The 19,934-nt window shown below is 34.3% G+C and overlaps 2 protein-coding genes across 5 annotated transcripts; one reads left to right on the plus strand and one right to left on the minus strand.

Moving 5' to 3' along the window:
- Window positions 1–524: 524 nt before the first annotated feature.
- Window positions 525–19,888, minus strand: LOC124947532 (SUN domain-containing ossification factor). Of its 4 annotated transcripts, none has more exons than XR_007100442.1 (5): window positions 7,524–7,757; window positions 5,359–7,312; window positions 3,792–5,078; window positions 2,445–2,599; window positions 525–2,337 (listed from the first exon to the last, which is right to left on the minus strand). XR_007100442.1 is itself a non-coding variant. In XM_047489843.1 (5 exons), exons 2-5 carry the CDS (start codon window positions 8,552–8,554, stop codon window positions 3,774–3,776), a joined length of 4,032 nt encoding a protein of 1,343 aa, XP_047345799.1. In that variant the 5' UTR covers window positions 8,555–8,657; window positions 18,851–19,888; the 3' UTR covers window positions 2,628–3,773. The 4 variants fall into 4 exon arrangements, 3 of the variants coding, with proteins under 3 accessions (XP_047345778.1, XP_047345791.1, XP_047345799.1); XM_047489843.1 differs by lacking the exons at window positions 525–2,337; window positions 2,445–2,599 and adding exons at window positions 8,403–8,657; window positions 18,851–19,888 and having other exon boundaries at window positions 2,628–5,078; window positions 5,359–7,280; window positions 7,520–8,172; XM_047489822.1 differs by having other exon boundaries at window positions 525–2,599.
- On the plus strand, window positions 15,551–18,717 carry LOC124947604. The gene is made up of 3 exons (XM_047489996.1): window positions 15,551–15,908; window positions 16,125–16,292; window positions 16,779–18,717. Exons 1-3 carry the CDS (start codon window positions 15,819–15,821, stop codon window positions 16,980–16,982), a joined length of 462 nt encoding a protein of 153 aa, XP_047345952.1. The 5' UTR covers window positions 15,551–15,818; the 3' UTR covers window positions 16,983–18,717.
- Window positions 19,889–19,934: the final 46 nt, after the last annotated feature.

The raw sequence follows: 19,934 nt of genomic DNA on the forward strand, positions 1-19,934 counted from the left end.
CTAAATTGAATAATTGAAAGTCGAGCTTCGCATTTTTATCACACGCAGTGAAAATATATATGTATATATGTATATATGTTGTATGCATGTATGTATGCATGTATGTATATATATATATGTATATATATATATATATATCACTATCCAAAAAAAAGTGATTATGAAAATGATAATAAGCAATTACGATGAATATATGATTATGAGTACATAGTTTTGTGATCATGGGAGACAATGATCAATTTTTTACTTTAGTACTATACGCTTAAATTCATGTATCATTTACTGATGTTAATAATTAAGATGATTATCTATATCTATAGAATATATATATATATATATGTATATATATATATGTATATATACGTATATATGTATATTATGTATGTATATATATATATACTCGAATGAAACTCGAGAATCGAGAATTGATCGAGTATATAGCACGTATTCTCATCTTCATTCATTATCTTAGAATCTTTAAATGCACATTAAGTAATAGGACACGTCTTGGTTAAAGTTAAGTAATTCTTCTTCTCTTCCATTCTTCTCTCTCTCTCTCTCTCTCTCTCTCTCTCTCTCTCTCTCTCTCTCTCACACACACACTCTCTCTCTCTTTCTTTCTTTTTCTCTTTGTTTTCATATTTCACTTGGAAATTACGCTTCCACCATTGTCATTCTTCACAAGTTAAAGGAGTGTTTTATCACAGCTCGTTTTTTTAATTCTTCTTTTATCTTATTTTTTATAATTATTATTATTATTATTATTATTATTATTATTATTATTATAATTATAATTATAATTATTATTATTGTTGTTATTATTATTCTCTCGTTTTACCAAATACGAAATGCTGGCACATTATTTCTTTATGTGTCCGAGATATTCTTTGCGACAGTCTTAATAGAATTAAAAGGGATCGAGTTCGTTTATGCGAGATAAACATTTATGAATTCTTTTTCTTCAATTTTTTTTTCCCCAATAGCTTTTAAAATTCATAATTTTTTTAAAGAATGAGATTAATGAAATTTTTCGGTAGATGAAATTTTTATCGGGTTTATAAAAAATAAAATGATAAGAAAAAGAGAGAAAAGGCTTGAAGAAGGCGGCAGGAGGAGGAGGAGTAAGAGGATGAGGAGGAAACAGCAAATGAGACGATTAAGTAACATTGCTGGAAGACATTGTGATGAATTTCTGTAAAAGAAGAAGAATAGCGAAAAGAAAAACAAAAGAAACACGAGCTCGATTAAAAGAATTACAAAATAAGTGTAATTACATTAATATTATTCTATGGATATATTGATCTATCGCAAAGCAATCGGTGATTTTTCACGCACACATTGTGACTTAGAAATTTTCGATTACGATAAGATAATTAAGGAAATTATAAAGATGGATTTTTGTTAAGAATTTCTATGAAAGGGAAAAAATGTATGTATGTGTATAATTTATACATATATATATATAAATAAATTAAAGTCAACATTTACGACACGAAGAATGTATGTAAACACATATTATAATAAGCAGATTTCATACGATCAGTAAGATCTATTGAAATGAAATCGATAATTAATAAATTAAAATTGTAATTTGATATAAACGATATTAGTATATATGTATCGATTTGTATTTATTACGATTACAATATCTGTCGATAATTAGCCTAGCTAAATCGGTCACATTCATAAGTTTCGATTTTTTCCGTTCTTGTTTATTCATTAACATTAAATCAAATAATAATCGTCAATCGTCTTGATATAAATCTCTCGATATTTAAGAGCATTGCGACAGTCCATTCCGTTGGTTAACAAGAATTTTCTTTCTTTCTTTCTTTCTTTCTTTCTTTCTTTCTTTCTTTCTTTCTTTCTTTCTTTCTTTCTTTATTTATTTATCTATCTATCTACGTTATTCTAAATATCTATATTAAGATCACCGGTTTTCCTTTTCTTCTCTTAACGACATGTAATTCAATCTTTCGGTTATTCAAACCGCAACCTCGTTTTATCAAGAATTTTATTTTACTCTCCTTTTCGCATCTCTCTATCTAATTTATGTTAATTATAACAATAATTATTAGAAGTGAGAGCGATAGCGAGAGAGAGAGAGAGAGAGAGAGAGAGAGAGAGAGAGAGAGAAAGAGAGAGAGAGGAAGAGATCAGAGCGACTACAATATTATATTTTACGATGATTTTAATCAAATTACAAAAAAAATAAAAAAAAAATAAAAAACTAGCTCTAGAGATCTAAACATGCGTTTAAATTTTGCAAAATCGTTTATGTTCTTCTTTTTGATGACGGAGATAAATGGAGATAAAATTATAGGCTTCTTGCAAATGCTAATATGTAAGTATAAAAACAATAGTCATTTTCTATAAGTTCTATTTAACAATTCTAATCGGACGCTGTATTAAAAATGACAAGATATTATGAAAAGAATACTCACATTTCAGAAATTCTTAAGACACGTTTCTATATGATAATATATTTCCTTTTGCGTAATTTTGATAATTTACTTAAGAATTACATTATTCAGTATCGTTTCCATCTTTGAATAAAATATTTGGAATATTAACGTATTTGGTGGATATTTCGGCAAGTCTGAAAAAATGTTAAAAGAAAGAAAAAAAAGAAAAAAAAAAAAGAAAAAAAAAATAAAGAAACGATATATATATACACACACACAAATATGTATATATCGAAAAGAATAAAAAAAAATATTTCTAATGTCTCTCTAATTTATAATAATTTTCTAATCACTGACTATGACTATATGACTAATCGCTCCAAGTTATTCATATTTTATCGTAGTTTTCTAAACTATAAATTTATTTTGAGAAAACTTTGCTTTGTTTCTAAATATACGGGGAGTTATATATATATATGTGTGTATACAAGATGTAGCAAAGCTACACGGTGAAACTTCAGAAATGGATTTCTCATATGTAGAAAGTAAAAAAAAAAAAAAAAAGAAAAATAAAAAGGATTTATTAACACGGATCTGGATATGTTTAATTTCTGAATTATAAAACATCTAAGTAGGGTCTTAAATGCATTGACATTCTTAAAAGCATAAAAAAAAATCTATTGATGCGAATTCAATAATTTGAGTAAATTAATCAACGCAATAGAATGAATGACACGCATACAGTATACGTAAAATTTCAACAACATCTAACAAGCTTCGATGGTAAAAATTTGGGAACATTGTTCGCAACTCAATGAGACGATGAGCTAAGATTTGTATTCAAGTAGAAGATGAATTACAATTTAAACAAATAAACATAATTGCAGTACACTAAGATAATACTTGAAAGTTTTATAATTCAGAAATTAAGAATTCATTCGATAGAATCAATAGATAGAACCAATTTCTTGTTCTTCTCTACATATGCATTCATTTCTATAATTTTGTCGCGTAGTTTTGTTACACCCGGTATAAGTCTTTTAGCTATTTCATCTGTTTAAACATATCAAAGAAATAACGACTTTATCGTTATACGATTGACACATCCATAAAGTCTATAGGACCCAGTGTATTTTAAAATCATAAATAATTTGACTTTAGAAAGAAAAACGTCAGGGAAAAAAAAAGAAAAAAAAGAAAAAAAAAGAAAAAGAAAAGAAAAGAAAAAAGAGACAAAAAGAAAAAGAAAAAGGAAAAGCGAAATCTGAATGTGTTTCCGAAGAAAAACGAGATAATATATTCCGATAATTATTTTTTCGAACAACTACCGGATCCCTGGTATTACGCACTGGCAAGTATCTACTTCAATCAAAAAATCTTTCTCACCATCTTCTTTAGACCGCTACTTTTCTTCTCTTTTTTCCACGAAGTCGGAGTAACGCTACTACTTCTCGATTCATCACTTTCATCCAATAAACCGTTCGCAGCACTACCGTTTACGTTGCCAACCTGTATTAAAAGAGTTCTAGATGTCTCTGGAGATTCCTTGTGGGAGGATCTATCGCTCGAAGAATTTCCTGAATTAGTTTCCCACTTTTCTTCTTTAGTACTTTGCTGCGTTTGGCCAGTGTTGTTAATCGAGCTTCTCTTTTTTCTTGCTCCTAAAGCTGTCTTCATGAAGGATGGAGAACTTAATTTTCCTTCTTTCAATATCCCACCATACTTGGAAGAGCCATTTTTGGAAAAATCATTAATCTGTGAGGTAGAGACAGGTATGATAGATCTATCTTGATTAGTTGAAAACAAACGTGTCTCGATAAAATCGGCATCTTCTGAATGGCCAAGTATAACATTACTTTCACGAGCCGTTACCGATTCTTTCATACTATAAATTATTTTATCATCATTACTAAGCTCGCTCGTGATATTTGTCATATACTTCGAATCTTTGACTTGGCTATGTTGAACTTGTATTTCTTCGATTTTCGGTGGATCAGTCGACGAAGCTCTTTTCGTTTGAACGAACGTATTCATTGGAGGTACAAGACTCGAAGTACTTTTATATTTGATCATTTCGCGTTTTCCTTCAATACCAACAACGATCTTTGTATTTGCTTCCTTCTTACGTTTCCTTTTTCGTTCCTTTTTGGTTTCGTGGCAGTGATCGTCAATCATAAGATCGTGATAAGTGGTTGATATATGAGAGGCGATCTCACTTGGTCGTCGTTTTTTGATCTTCTTGCTAATAGTTGAAGTGTTTGACAAATTTTCAGCACTTTTTCTACGTGTCGTATTTTTCTTAGACGTCGCCTGTTCTTCATCTTCATCCTCGTAATCGGTGGCTCTTCGGCAATAAGAAAGGACAAGAATAACCACGAATACTTCGAAGCAAATGAGAAGAGCGTGTTGGCCAATAGCAGAGAATCGTCCACGCCAACTGTCTCGATCATGTAGAATCGATTCGACCGATTTTGAGAGTACTGCTATCTCTTCTCGTAAGGCAGCGATTTCGTTGAGTCTCTTTAAATCACGTTCCTCACCTTTTCTCGACTCCTCGCTCATTGCCGTTATAGCACGTTCCAAAGAACGTTGCATTTCTTCCACTTGCTTTTTGTAACGCCGACTCAGTTCCTCTAAATATTGACCGCTCAGAGACATGTTCCTTTCGAGTGCCTGTCGAATGAAATTATATTTAGTAAATAAGAAATATTTTGTTTCTTTTATCATAGAACACGCTTACCTGTATAAAGTTTAATCGTATATCTTAATTAAATCCCTATCGGGTCAAATAGAAAATATTATGAGACTTTGAAAATATGTGGATTAAAAGGGAAACCAATTTTTTTCTATATAAGGATATTCAATATATACTTCGAAAATGTTATTGTTTAAAATATTTTTAAACTGACTATATTATTCGTCTTATTTTTAATTAAACAAATCTATCACTGACCTTGATCCTGTTGGATAACCTGAGGAAAACGGACTCTTTTTGTTGTGGCGTCGTACTTGCAGTCGGTTGCGCGTTCAAGGCAGCAGCCGGTCCATTTTGCAAATTAATTGCATCGTTCTCTAAGTCCTTTAAATCCGAAAGCAATGTGTCAAAATTCAGATGATCTTGTGAAGATAATTTCCCTTCTTGTTCACTAGACTCTCCCTTCCCTTTACCATCAATTTCCACTTGTTCCAATTTCTTCGTTCCAACGTTTTCACTTTTCTCTGTTCTTTCAGTTTTACTCTGAATAATAGTTTCACCGGATTCAATTAAAGATGAAGGAAGATTGTTATTAATTTCTTGAGTAACGTAAGTTGTTATTGGTACACTAGCTACTGTTTGAGTTGCGGTCTCGGTGGCTCCAAAGATCGATAATTCTTCAACAATTTTCAACGTAGGTGTTGGCAAATTTTTAACAAGTGGTGCAGTTGTAATAATTTCACCTTGTAAAGTCTCTTCCGCCGTTTCTTTGCTAGGTTCCAAACTAGATAAAGACGGCTCTTTCCTTCCGAGATCCTCCTTGCTCAATGTTTTTGTTGGTTTTATTTGTAAAGCCAAACTCTCGCTGCTAGATAAGCTCCCAACCAATGTCGAAGTAGTAGTGTCCAATTTTTCATTAGAAGATTCTTGACGTTGCTTGGCATCCTTCGAAGTTATCGCAGATGTGGTAGTGATTTGTGATGGAGGGGATACGACAGGAAGGTCGGTGCTCTTATTGATGCTTTCCGCTTTTAATATAGCATCCTTCTGCGTTACGTTCTCCGATTCACTACCAGGGATCTCGTAGCTAGTGTTCATCACCACTTTGCGTTCCTTCGTTGCTAATACGTTGCAAAGCGCGACTATGTACTCAGGCTTGAAAACAGAAGAGAAGAATGTTGCCTGAAGATTTCTTGCCGTACTTTTTGATCTGCTTCCATTTTCTTCCTTCTTTCGATTGATCGAGGATATGTCAATACCATGATCGGCACATAATCCATCTTCTCTGAGAGTCTCATTCACCAGATGGTTCTTCAGAAGATCGTCCAATTGTCGATCCCTGCAACCGACCAATTGAAAAACTTTGGCAAATTTTTGATCGGAACATTTAGGACAGAGAATGGTGTATCTAGGTGTTGTACAACTGTCGTAGGAATTTTCTAATATCGTGCCAGAATCTATGCTTTGTTGAATCTTCGTTATGTTGTTCCCAGTCAAGTCGCTAGACTTAACCAAAACTTCTGCTGCTTTTTTAACGATACTGAGAACGGCATCCCTAGCGCTACCAAAGAGATTCGATGGTACACCGTCGGCATCAAGTATCTCCTCTTCGTCGTTGTCCTCATCGTCTTCGGTATCAGAACTCGATTCCCTTGATATCTGATTCTCTGTTTCCGTTTCGAGCACCTCAAACTCGCTTGTACCATAAGCACGAAAGAGAGAAATTGGACAAAAATGTTCGGAACCGTAATGAGATTGAAGTTCCACTTTGATAAATTGTCCAAAAAGTTGAGGATGCAATGCAAAGCTTTGAATGTCTCTCTCGTCTTTCGCGGTAAAGTGACCAACCGGACTCCAATCTCGCGTTGGAAAACGATCGCTAACGTAAACGGAGAATTCCTTTGGTGACGAACTAAATAGTTCGAAGTTTGCCAATTCAATTTTCTTTGCCTGAATGGCCTCACAGAGTTCTACCACAAACCAGACGCGTGAGGTACAAGTATTCAACATGTACTCGTCTCTGGTGGCAGCCAATACGCTTTTAGCGTGCTGAGCTTCCGGATTAACAGCAACGATCTTCGCACCGCAATCCGGTGAAGCATAATTCTTCGAACGTACCTTCATACCGCCCATACCTCGACCTGGTCCTCCTGGATTTTGCACCGAGGCGTTTGGATGTGCTGCAAGTGTATACCAGTGGTCAATTGAATATCTACGAAATTGAAAAGTATTTGAGGGAGATCAGCTATTGCCCCATCCAAGAAATAAGAGTATATAAGATAACAGCCAGAGCAATGGATCCCAAATATGCAGTTGTGTAATCTAACAAATCACTTTAATTTCTAGAGCGAATAGTCAATTAGAACACATGCCACTTAATCTACGTTGAATCCAAGTCGAATCACTAGAGATTCGATACTCACTCTTCTTCTTTCTGCCTCCTCCAATCGTTTCTGTGCCCATTCGCTAAAAGATGGTATATCCTCGTGCGAGTCGGATGGCCCAGATGCAACAAGACCATCGATGATCACTGCAGCAGCCACATCGTCCCTATTGCCTCCACTGATCAATCGAACTCTTGCTGCTGTATCATTCAACTCGGATGCAGTTGCAAAAGCTTCCTCGACTTTGGCCAAATCTTCCGGTAGCACCTGCTCGACTTCTTCTTCCTCCTCTGATCGAACTTCCGATTGAACGGCATCGACGGCGGCATCCATTGCGACCTTTTGTTGCTCAGCTCTGACGACCACCACGATGTCAGCAGTTTTCTCGTTAACGTTTCTTCCATGTGGTGTCCCATGCAATCCCAAAAGTTCACCCTCGTCCGATAAAACATTCGTATCATTATCCTCTTCGATACTTTCTTCCTCGATCGTTGAAGGACTCGGTATCTGCGTGGATGGTTCAGCATCGTGTACATCCTCGGAGTATATCCTATCATTACTCTTCGTACTAGAATTCTTTACAGATGTATGTGGATCGAGTTCAATTTTTGGCTCAGCTAGGCTCTGCAATTCTGCCGCCGCTGTATCCACCAAGGTCAATACAACTGCTTGCCCGGTCTCCGATATTCTGCGAATAGAGTATCTGTTTTTCTCATGTTCTACTTCAAATAAATAAATTATTCTTGTAAATAAATACGATAATAATAATAATAATAATAATAAAAAAATTATAGAAATGAAAGAACACATCGAGTATCTCCTGATCTTCCTAAATTAATAATACTTTCAAAGAGGTAAAAAGATTAACACCGATAAAGATCGCAATCGATAAAGATCGTTTGATGATAATGTCCTCACCGATCATAGAGGCAGGTGGGGACGCACCACAAGGCTGCTACTACCGTTAAATAAAGCGCAGCAGCTCGTAGGAGGTACCTTAGCTGTCCCCCTGAATCATCGACCCAGTATAAAGGACATTCGCCTTGGTCCTTCACCATACCCTTGGCCATGTCCTCCTTAGATCGAAGGATCTCCGATGATCACGGATTTGTCATCATTTTAATTTCTATTTTCTTCACTTTCCTCGTTTAGATCTCGATCATCGATCTTAAACTTTTATTCAAGTTCAACTCTCTTAGACGACATTGTTCAAAAAAAAAAAACAAAATCGTTAAATAGATAAATATTTATTGTTTAAAGAGAAGTTTGTTAGCTCATTGAAACGATCACGTGATCGTAAAATTCAATTTAAACATCGTCTCGAATGTAGGATATCACAAATGAGTCATCTATCGATCGATTTGAAAGGTCATACGAATTATCTATCCTAAATCAATTTCTTCGAGCAAACTAGTTTATAGTTATTTAATCATGTAATCGAAATATTAAACTACCAGTAGTTGTAATAAATTGACAGAAAATATTGTATAGAAAATCGATTAGGAAAGAACAAGGAAAAAAATACAATATGTTCATGTATGTGTGTGTGTATGACACTTATATATATATATATGTATGTATGTATGTATGTATGTATGTATGTATGTATGTATGTATGTATGTATGTATGTATGTATGTATGTATGTATGTATGTATGTATGTATCTATGTATGTATGTATCTATGTATGTATGTATATAAAGAAAGAAAAAAAGAACAAAGGTACGAATATATATTGCTAAGTTTGATGTGAAGGAGACTTTAAAAATGTGAGACAGCTACCGTGAATGGTAAGAAGGTCATCGATAGTTTCACGGTCTACCGAACGTTTTTCAATGGTCAATCAATCCGGTTTGCGAGTCGTGAGCATCAACGAGAAATTACTCGCTTGATGTTAGCCGAGATAGACTTGTATAATTTATGAGCCTGAGGTGCCAACTAAACCCTTTCGATACGATAATTTACAAAGACGTTGATATCTTTGAGATAACAATCTCAATACAGTTTGTTTCAGTAAATGTTCATTAACTTGTACAGATTATATTAATCGAAAAGTTCATTGCGGAAACAACAGTGAAACTACGGCATGCGCTGAGATAAAGTGCCGGTCATACCAATTTAACGAGAAAGAAATATATAAAGTAGTATGAGGAACAAAAGCGTATGCAATTAAGAGAAGTCTAAGACCTTCTCTCTCTCTCTCTCGCTCTCTCTCTCTCTCTCGTCTCTCTCTCTCTCTCTCATCTCTCTCGTCTCTTTTCTTTGTCCCTTGTTTTCTTTTCGCTCGGAAATTACTCGTCACAAGATGAGATTAGCCGGTTGAAAGTATCGTTACTTTGATAAACGAACGTTTGAAGTAAATGGTGACAAATCGACGACTCGTTCCTGTATCGAGTGTCCTAACGAGCCCACTAACGCTCACTCAGACTCTACTTCTAAACATGGTCAAATCGGCGTTGGAAGAATCGAGAACGTCTCGGATTCGACGGGACAGGGGAAATCGCTTTAGAAAGACGAAGGAACATAATACATCGAGATACCTGATCACTGTTGCCATGCGAGAGAAATAAAGAGAGAGAAAGAGAGAAAGAGAGAGAGAGAGAGAGAGACTACTGGATTAGAAAATAAAAATGGAACTACATGAAAGCACTTGAATGTTTCTTCCCTCCTGTTTCATTTCCCCACCTTCCTATGTGGCTCGGATTTTAGCGAGAGAGGCACCTGGACACGCTCGTTTACAGAGAGAATAATCTAATCCAGGATGAAAGTATCGCCGGTGGAAGCGTTTCTAATAAGCTTCCTCCTCTCGTGCGGTGTACATACTCGTCGCCACGAGAAAAATCATCGACCGCGCGTGCATTTATTCATTTTAACAAGACAGCCAATCAACTCTAAGTGACTACGCAGAAATACTCGTTCCGTTTTATGGATCCCGATGGCCTATCGGAAGAGTATAGGATATATATCTCCTGTTCGATCTCGTGCGATTTATCGGACGTAAACCTGTCTCCGTTTTAATTGTCGGTGAAAACGCGTTCGGAACGAATTCATAGTCTATGCTGTTTTCTAATACTTATTTCTCTTACCTACGTTAAAATGTTTATGGAGTCCTTAAGGAGAGAGAGAAAGAGAGAGAGAGAGAGAGAGAGAGAGAGAGAGAGAGAGAGAGAGAGAGAGAGAGAGAGAGAGAGAGAGAGAGAGAAATGTGAGAAATAAACACGAGAGATCGATTAACGAGTTGTGACTTTAATCTCGAGTTAATGTCTAATCATCGATAGGAAAGTTTGCCTTCAAACGACAAGACTAGAATATCTCGTCTAGAAATGTGGGTTAATCTCATCATAGAAATCTCTGATAATTCGCGAATAGATTTGGCTCCTTGTTGAACTTTGTAAATATCCATAAGAAGATAAACGGTTCTAAAAACTTGCTTTTTTTTTACGAAAGAAGAAGAAGAAGAAGAAGAAGAAGAAGAAGAAAAAAAAGATAAATTTTATTTAAAAAAAGGATTAGAAATATCTTCTATAAGACAGGGATCTATTCAAGCTGGAAAAATAGAAGACACTCGGGGCCGATTAGAATGCTGATAATTAATTTAAAATTGTCTTTTCAAAAGAGTAGACGAAAAAATCATGTTCTTAAAATAGGAGGAATATATATAAAAGAGAAATGAAAATGTTCTTCGCCTGCACATATCCGCATATGTCCGCATACGTCCCTTTTCCTGTAGACCAAAGAAAAAGGAACTACAAGACACTTTGGTCTTCTCGCGACATGGGCGCGGTGAGAGATCGACCCACGCGTAAAGTAGACCATTGTAGTCGAATAAAAATAAAATTCCTTATGGTTAGGAACGTTTCGAGGAGGCGGTGCTATGCTCGCGGCTAGGTCGAAGCACAAGTATCAGCTTCCATCGTAGGGAAGCCGAGAAGTCGATCGATCGAAGTACGCGATTACTTAACGACCGCCGTTAAACCGCGTTCCTTTGAAAGAACCACTATTACTCAGAGAAAGCCTGATTTACATTCGAAACGATCGAGATAAATCAGACGGGCGGGATGGTAGGCGCAGAATTCCAAAAATTTATCAACTATAAACTTGCAACGAGATCGGGCAGCGCACACCCAATTCCTCTATTCTCTAGTATTCGCTTCGAGAGATTGTTGCAACATCGATGTATTTTTTCACATGAAAGAATGACATCGTGGGCCGAATTGTCGACATCGAACGATATCGCCAACGGTTTCTTCAATACACCTAAAAAGAGAAAGAGAAAGAGAGAGAAAGAAAAAGAGAGACGTTCCCCGTCAAACATGAGAGGCGGTTCATGCGTTTCCGCTTTCGCTCGTAATGGATACTTCCCACTGATTCTCGAATAACTAGGTACCCAACATTGATTGCAAGCCGACCACGATTGATTGGGAGTCAATTTCAAAATTCGTCGATTATCTTTTTTCTTTTTTTTCTTTTCTTTTTTTTTTTTTTTTTTTTTTTTTTTTTTCTTTCAACGATTCTTCCTTCCTTCCCCTTTATTATAAAGAGGAATTGGATTAGGAAATATAAAAAGATCGAGAAAGCTTACGAATTGGGTTACCGTCATTACAAATCCCACCAAGTCGTTATTCACGTGCATACATGTTAAATAATAACATACAGCAATGTCGTCGTCGTCGTCGTCGTCGTCGTCGTCATCGTCGTCGTCCCTGCTTACGTAAAAATTCAGTTGACCTAGAAAGGATAAAAATGCTTCACCGTGTATCCATGTACATATATATATATATATATATATATATATATATATATATATATATATATATATATATATATATATATATATATATATTATATGTAGAAATACGAAAGGAAAGAAAAAAGGTCGGCGGGTGCACCGCCATTGGCTTTTGACGATGTCGAAATGAGCTTTTTAGAAAGCTCGCTCGGCATCGATGGAAGGAGGACAAAAATTCTTAAGACGATTTTTACAGCTTTTCATTTCTTATCCTTTCTATCCTCCGAACGTTTATTTCAACCGTACGATAAGTACGTATACAAATTATACATGAATTTTATTGAAACGTTATTACGTTATGATCGATTGTCGATTCATTTTAAAAGCAATTACTCGTAGTTTATTGAAATAGAAAGAAAAAAAGAGAGAGAGAAAGAGAGAGAAAGAAAAAGAGAAAGAGAGAGAGAGAGAGAGAGAGAATCAATCTGGTTTATTCTCTCTCTCTCTCTCTCTCTCTCTCTCTCTCTCTCTCTCTCTCTCTCTCGAAATGAATAATGCCGAGTGATTTTTTTTTCTTTTTTAATATATTACTTCCAACAGCTTCTCCCATCCATATTCGATTTATCATGGACGTCTAGCGTATTTCACTTACTCTCCGACGAGCACAGTTGCACTTTCGTTACGGTACGCTGACGAAACGCAGTATCAAAATCGTTCGCCGTGAAAATTGGTGGATCGTGAGGCAATAGACTTTAAACATTAAATATTGACATAAATTTTCATTATCTAATTTTATCCTGTTCAATTGCAATGATGTAAAAGTAATCCAGTAATAAACGATCAAAGAATGAACAAATCAAACGATATATTTTTCAAATATTTTATTTAAATAAGAATAAACGTATGTAAAAAAAGTATGAAATTTCTTTCTTACACCTAATCTTATTTCTGTTATTATCGATATTTTCGATTCAACGAGTGCCAGCAATAATAAAATATTACAAATATTAAACACGAAACAGCCAAAAATTAATTGGTTCGACATCGCCCGATATCAAGTTAAATTAAAAACTGAAAAAAATAAGAAGAGTTAATATTAAGATAAAATGGAAAAACCAAAAGATATACTCTCTCTCTCTCTCTCTCTTCTCTCCTCTCTCCTCTCTCTCTCTCTCTCTCTCTCTCTCTCTTCTCTCCTCTCTCTCTCTCTCTCTGTATCTATCTATCTATCTTTCTCTCTCGATAAATAATACCTCATCGTAACTCAAAGCTTGATTTCTCCATTTTACTTGACTATTTCCATCTGCCTGCGGTCGTTTCACGGTGTTCTATGTACGCGAACTACAAACTTCTTTGCAATTTCTGTTTCACGCGTTTCCGTAATCGCCGTGTCGTGCATACTAGTTCACCAACTATATAGTTTAGCTTCGTTCGAAAGTCGTTCGTTGAACGTTAAGTTTGTCTCGGACACTTTTATCAAAGAAATTGGATGTCGTTCGGAGAGACGCGTACATACGTCCGATGCATCGTAAATCCATTACACTGTGACATTCCTAAAAGATGACAGAATTGTCCTGCGAATCGTACATCAAGATGAGAGGAAATCAAATAAGAAACTTTCTCGCGATAACATTATTTTTTCATACTTCTCATATTTTTTATTCCGTCGCTCGTTCCTCCGATGATAAAATTTCCGAACAAATTATTTCGAAATCGAATTCTTCGTTATTTCGAAATTAAATTCTTCAATACTGAATCCAACAAATGAACAAAAAACAAAAATATAAGAAACAAACCAAAAAGGAACGTAAAACACATAAAAAAAAATACATGTTATTAATGAACGAACGTTTGTTATGCTTACGTTAGAAAACAAAAACAGAATACATGATAAATACATGATAAACAGAATACATGATATAATTCTCTTAGTTGATATTGGAATATTCCATTAAGAAAAACATAACGTGAGTCATTGAAATAAACAAATTTTATCCTGTACCGATATCATTCCTGTATATCTACTTTTTCAAGATAAAGTTAAAAAGAAAATAAAAATTGGAATGTTCCAAGTTAAAAAAAAAAAAAAGGAAAGGAAACTTAAAGAAAATAAGGAACATAAAAAATACGATTAAGAGAGGTGATACATGCGTCAGTCTAGAAAAACCATGAAGGTCGATGTGAGTCCCTCTTTCTCTCTTTTTTCTCTCTCTCTTTCTCTCTTTCCAAGGGATCGGCCCACATTCAATCTCGAGTTCATGTCCCAAATGACACCATAATTGTAGCAAAGTGCGGTAAGAACTATCAAAGCATTGGAAATAGTAAAAGAATAACAAAAGAATAGTACAAAAGAGAGGGAAGTAAAAGAGAAAAAGAAAGAGAGAGAGAGCGAGAGAGAGAGAGAGAGAGAGAGAGAGAGAGAGGCAACGAGGAGGTCAAAACTCGGAAGGACCGATGACGAGCACGATTAATTAAGAATGTGACAATGAGAGATGAATGTAGGTGTTGGTTTGCTGAGCACGCGCGTGTCAACTGGCTTTTATGCGATTCGGTGCATAATATGAAACAAGAAGGTGGTTCGCATATCAGGGCTACGATGTTCTGTTATCTGCGATTACTTTTATTATTTATTAACAAGAGTAGAAAATGCATGTTGCTCGATCGAATATATAATTTTGTTCCAATTTCTTTGATGATTTTTTTTTTTCTTTGGGAGAAAAAAATAAAAAAAAAGGAAAGAAATTTCATTAATAAATCCTTTAAAATGTAGTTTAAGAATTATTGTGAATTTTAAATTAATAGGGATTTTCTAATTAAATTGTCTGTACATGTATAACAGTATATAAAATTCAATTAATCTACACTATGGAAAAGCAATTTGTTCGAGCACCATCAAAAGGGCCATCGTTATAAGGATAGTCCTAATGAGGAAGGATTACAACTGGTTGTAAAGTTTGCAATTTAGTCGAGATACTGAAAAGTTCCTGAGTAACCTGAATCTTCGCGTCGAATTATTCTCGACGAGATCTTCGATTTCATTAATCTTAGTAATATCTCAAGTACATAGGTGTATATGTATATATATATATATATATATATATATATATATATATATATATATATATATAAGAAAAAAATTTTTAAAGTGGAAAGGAAATAAAAATTATATCGATATTATATTAATACGTATATATTAATATACATTATATTAAATTAATTATTATACAGTCGAATAATTTATTTTCAATAAATTTTGATATAAGTATCTAAGAAAATAATAGAAAATATTCTAATATATTTGATCTAAGGTTGAGTACCAAAAACGTTGCAATTGCGAGTTAAATGCACTTAGACGGCAAGGAAGTGGGGACTTACTCTAGTTAACGTAAATCGTATACCATCGCTAGTCTTACGCGACTAGAAGCGACTAGACGGTCGGCTCTTGAAAGACGACAATTCGCAACGATCTGGGCGTTGTTTGGTTCATCGTAAAAGTGAAAAAGCGAGAGAAATAGAAAACGGCGGAAAATACAAGGTTTTCGTTGGTGAAACGATCAAAAGTGTGGGGATTGGATTTTTACGATCTTTAAGTTGATCGTGAGAAAATGTCGGAAGAGAGTGAAAGACCATCTATTTCATTGAGACTTCAAAAATATTTCAAGGAGGTTCCTTTCTTCTGTAAGATCATCGAACTTGTAAGTGTTACAATAGCCATATTTTCTCTCTCTTTTTCTCTGCCTGTCTCTTCTCTCTATTAATTTTCAATCGATATCTTTTAAAATATTTCCCGTCGTTCCGAAATCTTCTTTTCGTATCTTAATTAAATTTAATATTATGTAATCAAAAAAAAAAAAAAAAAAAAAAAAAAAAAAAAACTATTAAATACGTTTCCACACAATTGGACTTTCTAGATCTTATGCATCATATCACTTGGTCTAATAGTCAACCCTTTTAATGAGATTCATCGAGAAGACATAGACCATGTAGCTATCGTCTACATATCTCTCTGCGGCTATATTTTGATAAATGCTATCATCATCCTGTGTCATTTACTCGGTGATCGTATACCAAAGAAAACGGTAAGTGGATAACTCTTTCTATTATGCATAATTTTACGTGTTCTTATTAAAAAAGAAAAAAAAAAAAAATCACGATAATCCTTCAACGACTCTTCATGTGGAGAGAGAAAAAAAAAAAGGATATAACGAAAATAATTCTTTCGTTGGCACTACAATTTCCATCTAGTCAACGAGGACAACGGGCCTCCTGCGAGTACAAATTATTCAAATTTGATTGAGAAATGTTCTCTGTTAACTGGAAATGTGTAGTTCATCGTACTTGCTCGATAATAGTCTCCCGTTATGTTCTCTTGTTTTCTAAAAGACAAATGATCTAAATTTAGAATTTCCGAGGACGTATTTTATAAAATATATTTCGAAACAGTATTTTATGCAACGAAAGTGAAAAGTGCAAAGTTGAATTGATAAAGGAAAATGTTAATTAAGACAAGACGATTAACTTGTTTAGTTAAAGACTATGTCACCAAGATCATTTTTATTTTACAGGTTATAGCATTTTCCGTAATGGGGGCGGTACTTTGTCTTACAGCTGGCTTTATCCTGATTAGTGATTGGACCGACTTCCCCAAAAATTTGATATTCCAATACGTCGAACAATACAGCAATCAGATGATCTCGAGTGGAATTTTCGCTATTATTGCGGCAATCGTTTTCGTATGTGACATATATTTCATTAACAAGTACTATTAAAATCTTTACTGCTAACAAAATGTGAATCAATGAGCAAAAAGTGAAAACATTTTCAAACTTTCTTCTTTATATCTCGCATTAATTGATCTACTGATTTTTGTAAATCATGATAATATTATTATCGCCATGTGACGAAGTTAATATAGACATAAAGAGAGAGAAAGAGAGAGAGAGAGAAAGAGAGAGAGAGAGAAAATGTGTTTTAGATCAAAATCAATATTCTCAAGAATTTAACGATTGCGTTATAGGACGAAACAATTATTCGAATAATTTCATTTAGAGATTTCAGAGAAACAATTAGCTTTTATAATTTGCAAAATGCGAACATATTTTCGAGATGAACTGTACGTTATCGAAGACATTATTACGAAATATTGGGAACATGAATGATGAGAATTTGTTATCTAGTTCGAATAAAGAATCAACATAAGCTAGATAAATCAACGAAATATTGCAACAACTTGTTCGATGTAAAGTAGTGCGACAGTGAAACAAGTCGACGTGTAGTCAGACCGACAAAAGATAACCACAACGAATGGTTTAAGCTCACGTTAGCGCGTACCATGATCTATTTTATTATATATATAAGTATATACACAATACAAAAACAAAGTTCAAAGTTAAAATAATTTGATATTATAAGAAATCGATAAATTGAAATCAAATAATTTTTTTATAGAATCGTAGTATTTCATCAACATAAATAAAAAAAATAGAAGCTCACGTTGAAATAATTTGACATTGTGAAAAAATAATGAAATATCCAAATCTTTCGGCTTGAAATAGGAGGACTTTTCAAGTATCGCAATATCCAACAAATTAGGACGAAGTAAGCTATTACTAACCTTTTGATTATATTACTTTAAAAATAGAAGAAAAATTTTGTAAGATTCCCTCGTCGGATACTGCAACTTTGAAACTGAGAGCGATTCTACGCTCTTATCGATCCAAACGTCGAAACATGTCTTCCGCAATATACATACTACGTCTATATATCTTCGAAAATATATACGTTCTTCCAAATAGAAACGAGGTTTTTGTTTTTTTATCAAATCGAAAGTGTAGACCTCTGCAAAAGATAGACATTTAAATTGTTATTAAGTATTAATAACAATACATGATACATTTGTGATGAAAATTTGCTGATAACTTTTGATAAACGATTGACTATTTGTTATCGTGCGAAACGTTGTCGATGTACATAGAGATAAATATACGTGTGTATACATACATACATACATACATACATAGATGCGTACACAACAGGTATATCGTATGAAGGTTAAGTGTCTAGATGCAATTACCAAACAAGTAATACGAAACTCGGCCGCAGTCGAGTACATTAATAAAACATAATTAAAATAATAATACAGCGACGTCTTCAATCTCGATAACGAACTTCGATTCGAATATCGATGTAATAATCATGATTTCGATGACCGACGGGAAGATTTTAAATTTTTCGACGAAATATGATTTTAAAAGGAAGATTTTTGAAACGTCTAATAAAGTATAATTTTCAGCCGCTTAAACAGAATAGTTTCTTATTTAAAAAAAAAAAAAAAAAAAGAAACCGGATCGACCTATTATTGTTAATATAATTTTCATCGATAGATGACGCAATTGTATTTTTCGAACGTTCGAGAGATACTTTATGACGATTTAACATTTGGAAGATGTAAGAAGAAAAAAGAAAAAAAAAAAAAAAAAAAAAAAAAAGAAAAAAAAAAGAAAAAAAAAAAAAAAAAAAAAAAAAAAAAAGAGAAAAAGAGAGAGAGAGAGAGAGAGAGAGAGAGAGAGAGAGAGAGAGAGAGAGAGAGAGAGAGAGCATGAGAGAGAAAGATACAAAACACCAATTGTTGCCTACCCAAACTCACCACTACCGGTTCCACTTATAATATCCCAAAATTGAATTATAACACCTGTAACCGACTTTGTTTCACTTAATCTCACGAAAAAATACACTTCTCTTACACTCTCGCATCTTGAGATGCTGTAAACCTTTTCTCCGCATTCAGAATAGTAGCTAGAAGAACTGAAAACATCTACATCGGTAGACGTCCTTACGTCGACTGATGTCCTCCCTCGAGCGAGCCTCGAACGACCTTCGCATTGGCATCCCCCACCCTATCTCACACCCCCACATGATAACAGCGCCACGCCGCCGCCACTATCGCTCTCCGCCACATTTTACTCCATTTAGAGATTTCCTCCCTCTTCGAAACAGTCGCGACTTTCTTCCTTTAACGATGCTTTCTCGAATCCTGTTCGTCTCGTTCTTTCCGACGATTCCGATGCCTACGAGACAGTTTCATTTTTTTTGCTGTCTCCGAAGAGTTATATCAAACCGTAATCTCTCTTATCTTGGGTCTTTTTTATTAGACATATTATTATCCTTTCTTTTCTTCTTCTTTTTGCTTTTCAAAGGCATACTTTCTTGAAGATACGACCGACCCAGAAATGAAGACACGATAGATACGTCTAATCTAGGCTATGAATGGATAACACTAAATCTCGATACTCTCGATACGGAATTCGAGGAAAGCGGTTAATTCATCGAAAAGTTCACGATTCGTTATCGTTTCACTCTGTGAAATTTATGGTGGACATTTATATGAAGTATCAATTTTTTTTCTTTTCCTAATTTTTTTTTTCGCTTGTACAAATATGTATTATATTTGAGTATAGTCTTTATGAATAAATAAATATCCTTTTATAGGCGTTTTCAAATATAGTTTATTTTATATCATTTCATCCAGTAGCCGCACACACGTTATCGATCTGGGCTTCGTTTGATAATTGATGCATCACTCGTCTCTCCTACGATGCACCAATATCCGATAATGCATCGGTGGAAACTTAGGCAATGCAGTAACTACGACAAATCATCTAGTGACTGTATTTAATTGTTCTGATTCTTTTTACAAAGATATCGAACTAATATTAATCTTA

This window comes from Vespa velutina, chromosome 1 (assembly GCF_912470025.1).
Source record: "Vespa velutina chromosome 1, iVesVel2.1, whole genome shotgun sequence".
Lineage (NCBI taxonomy): Eukaryota > Metazoa > Arthropoda > Insecta > Hymenoptera > Vespidae > Vespa > Vespa velutina.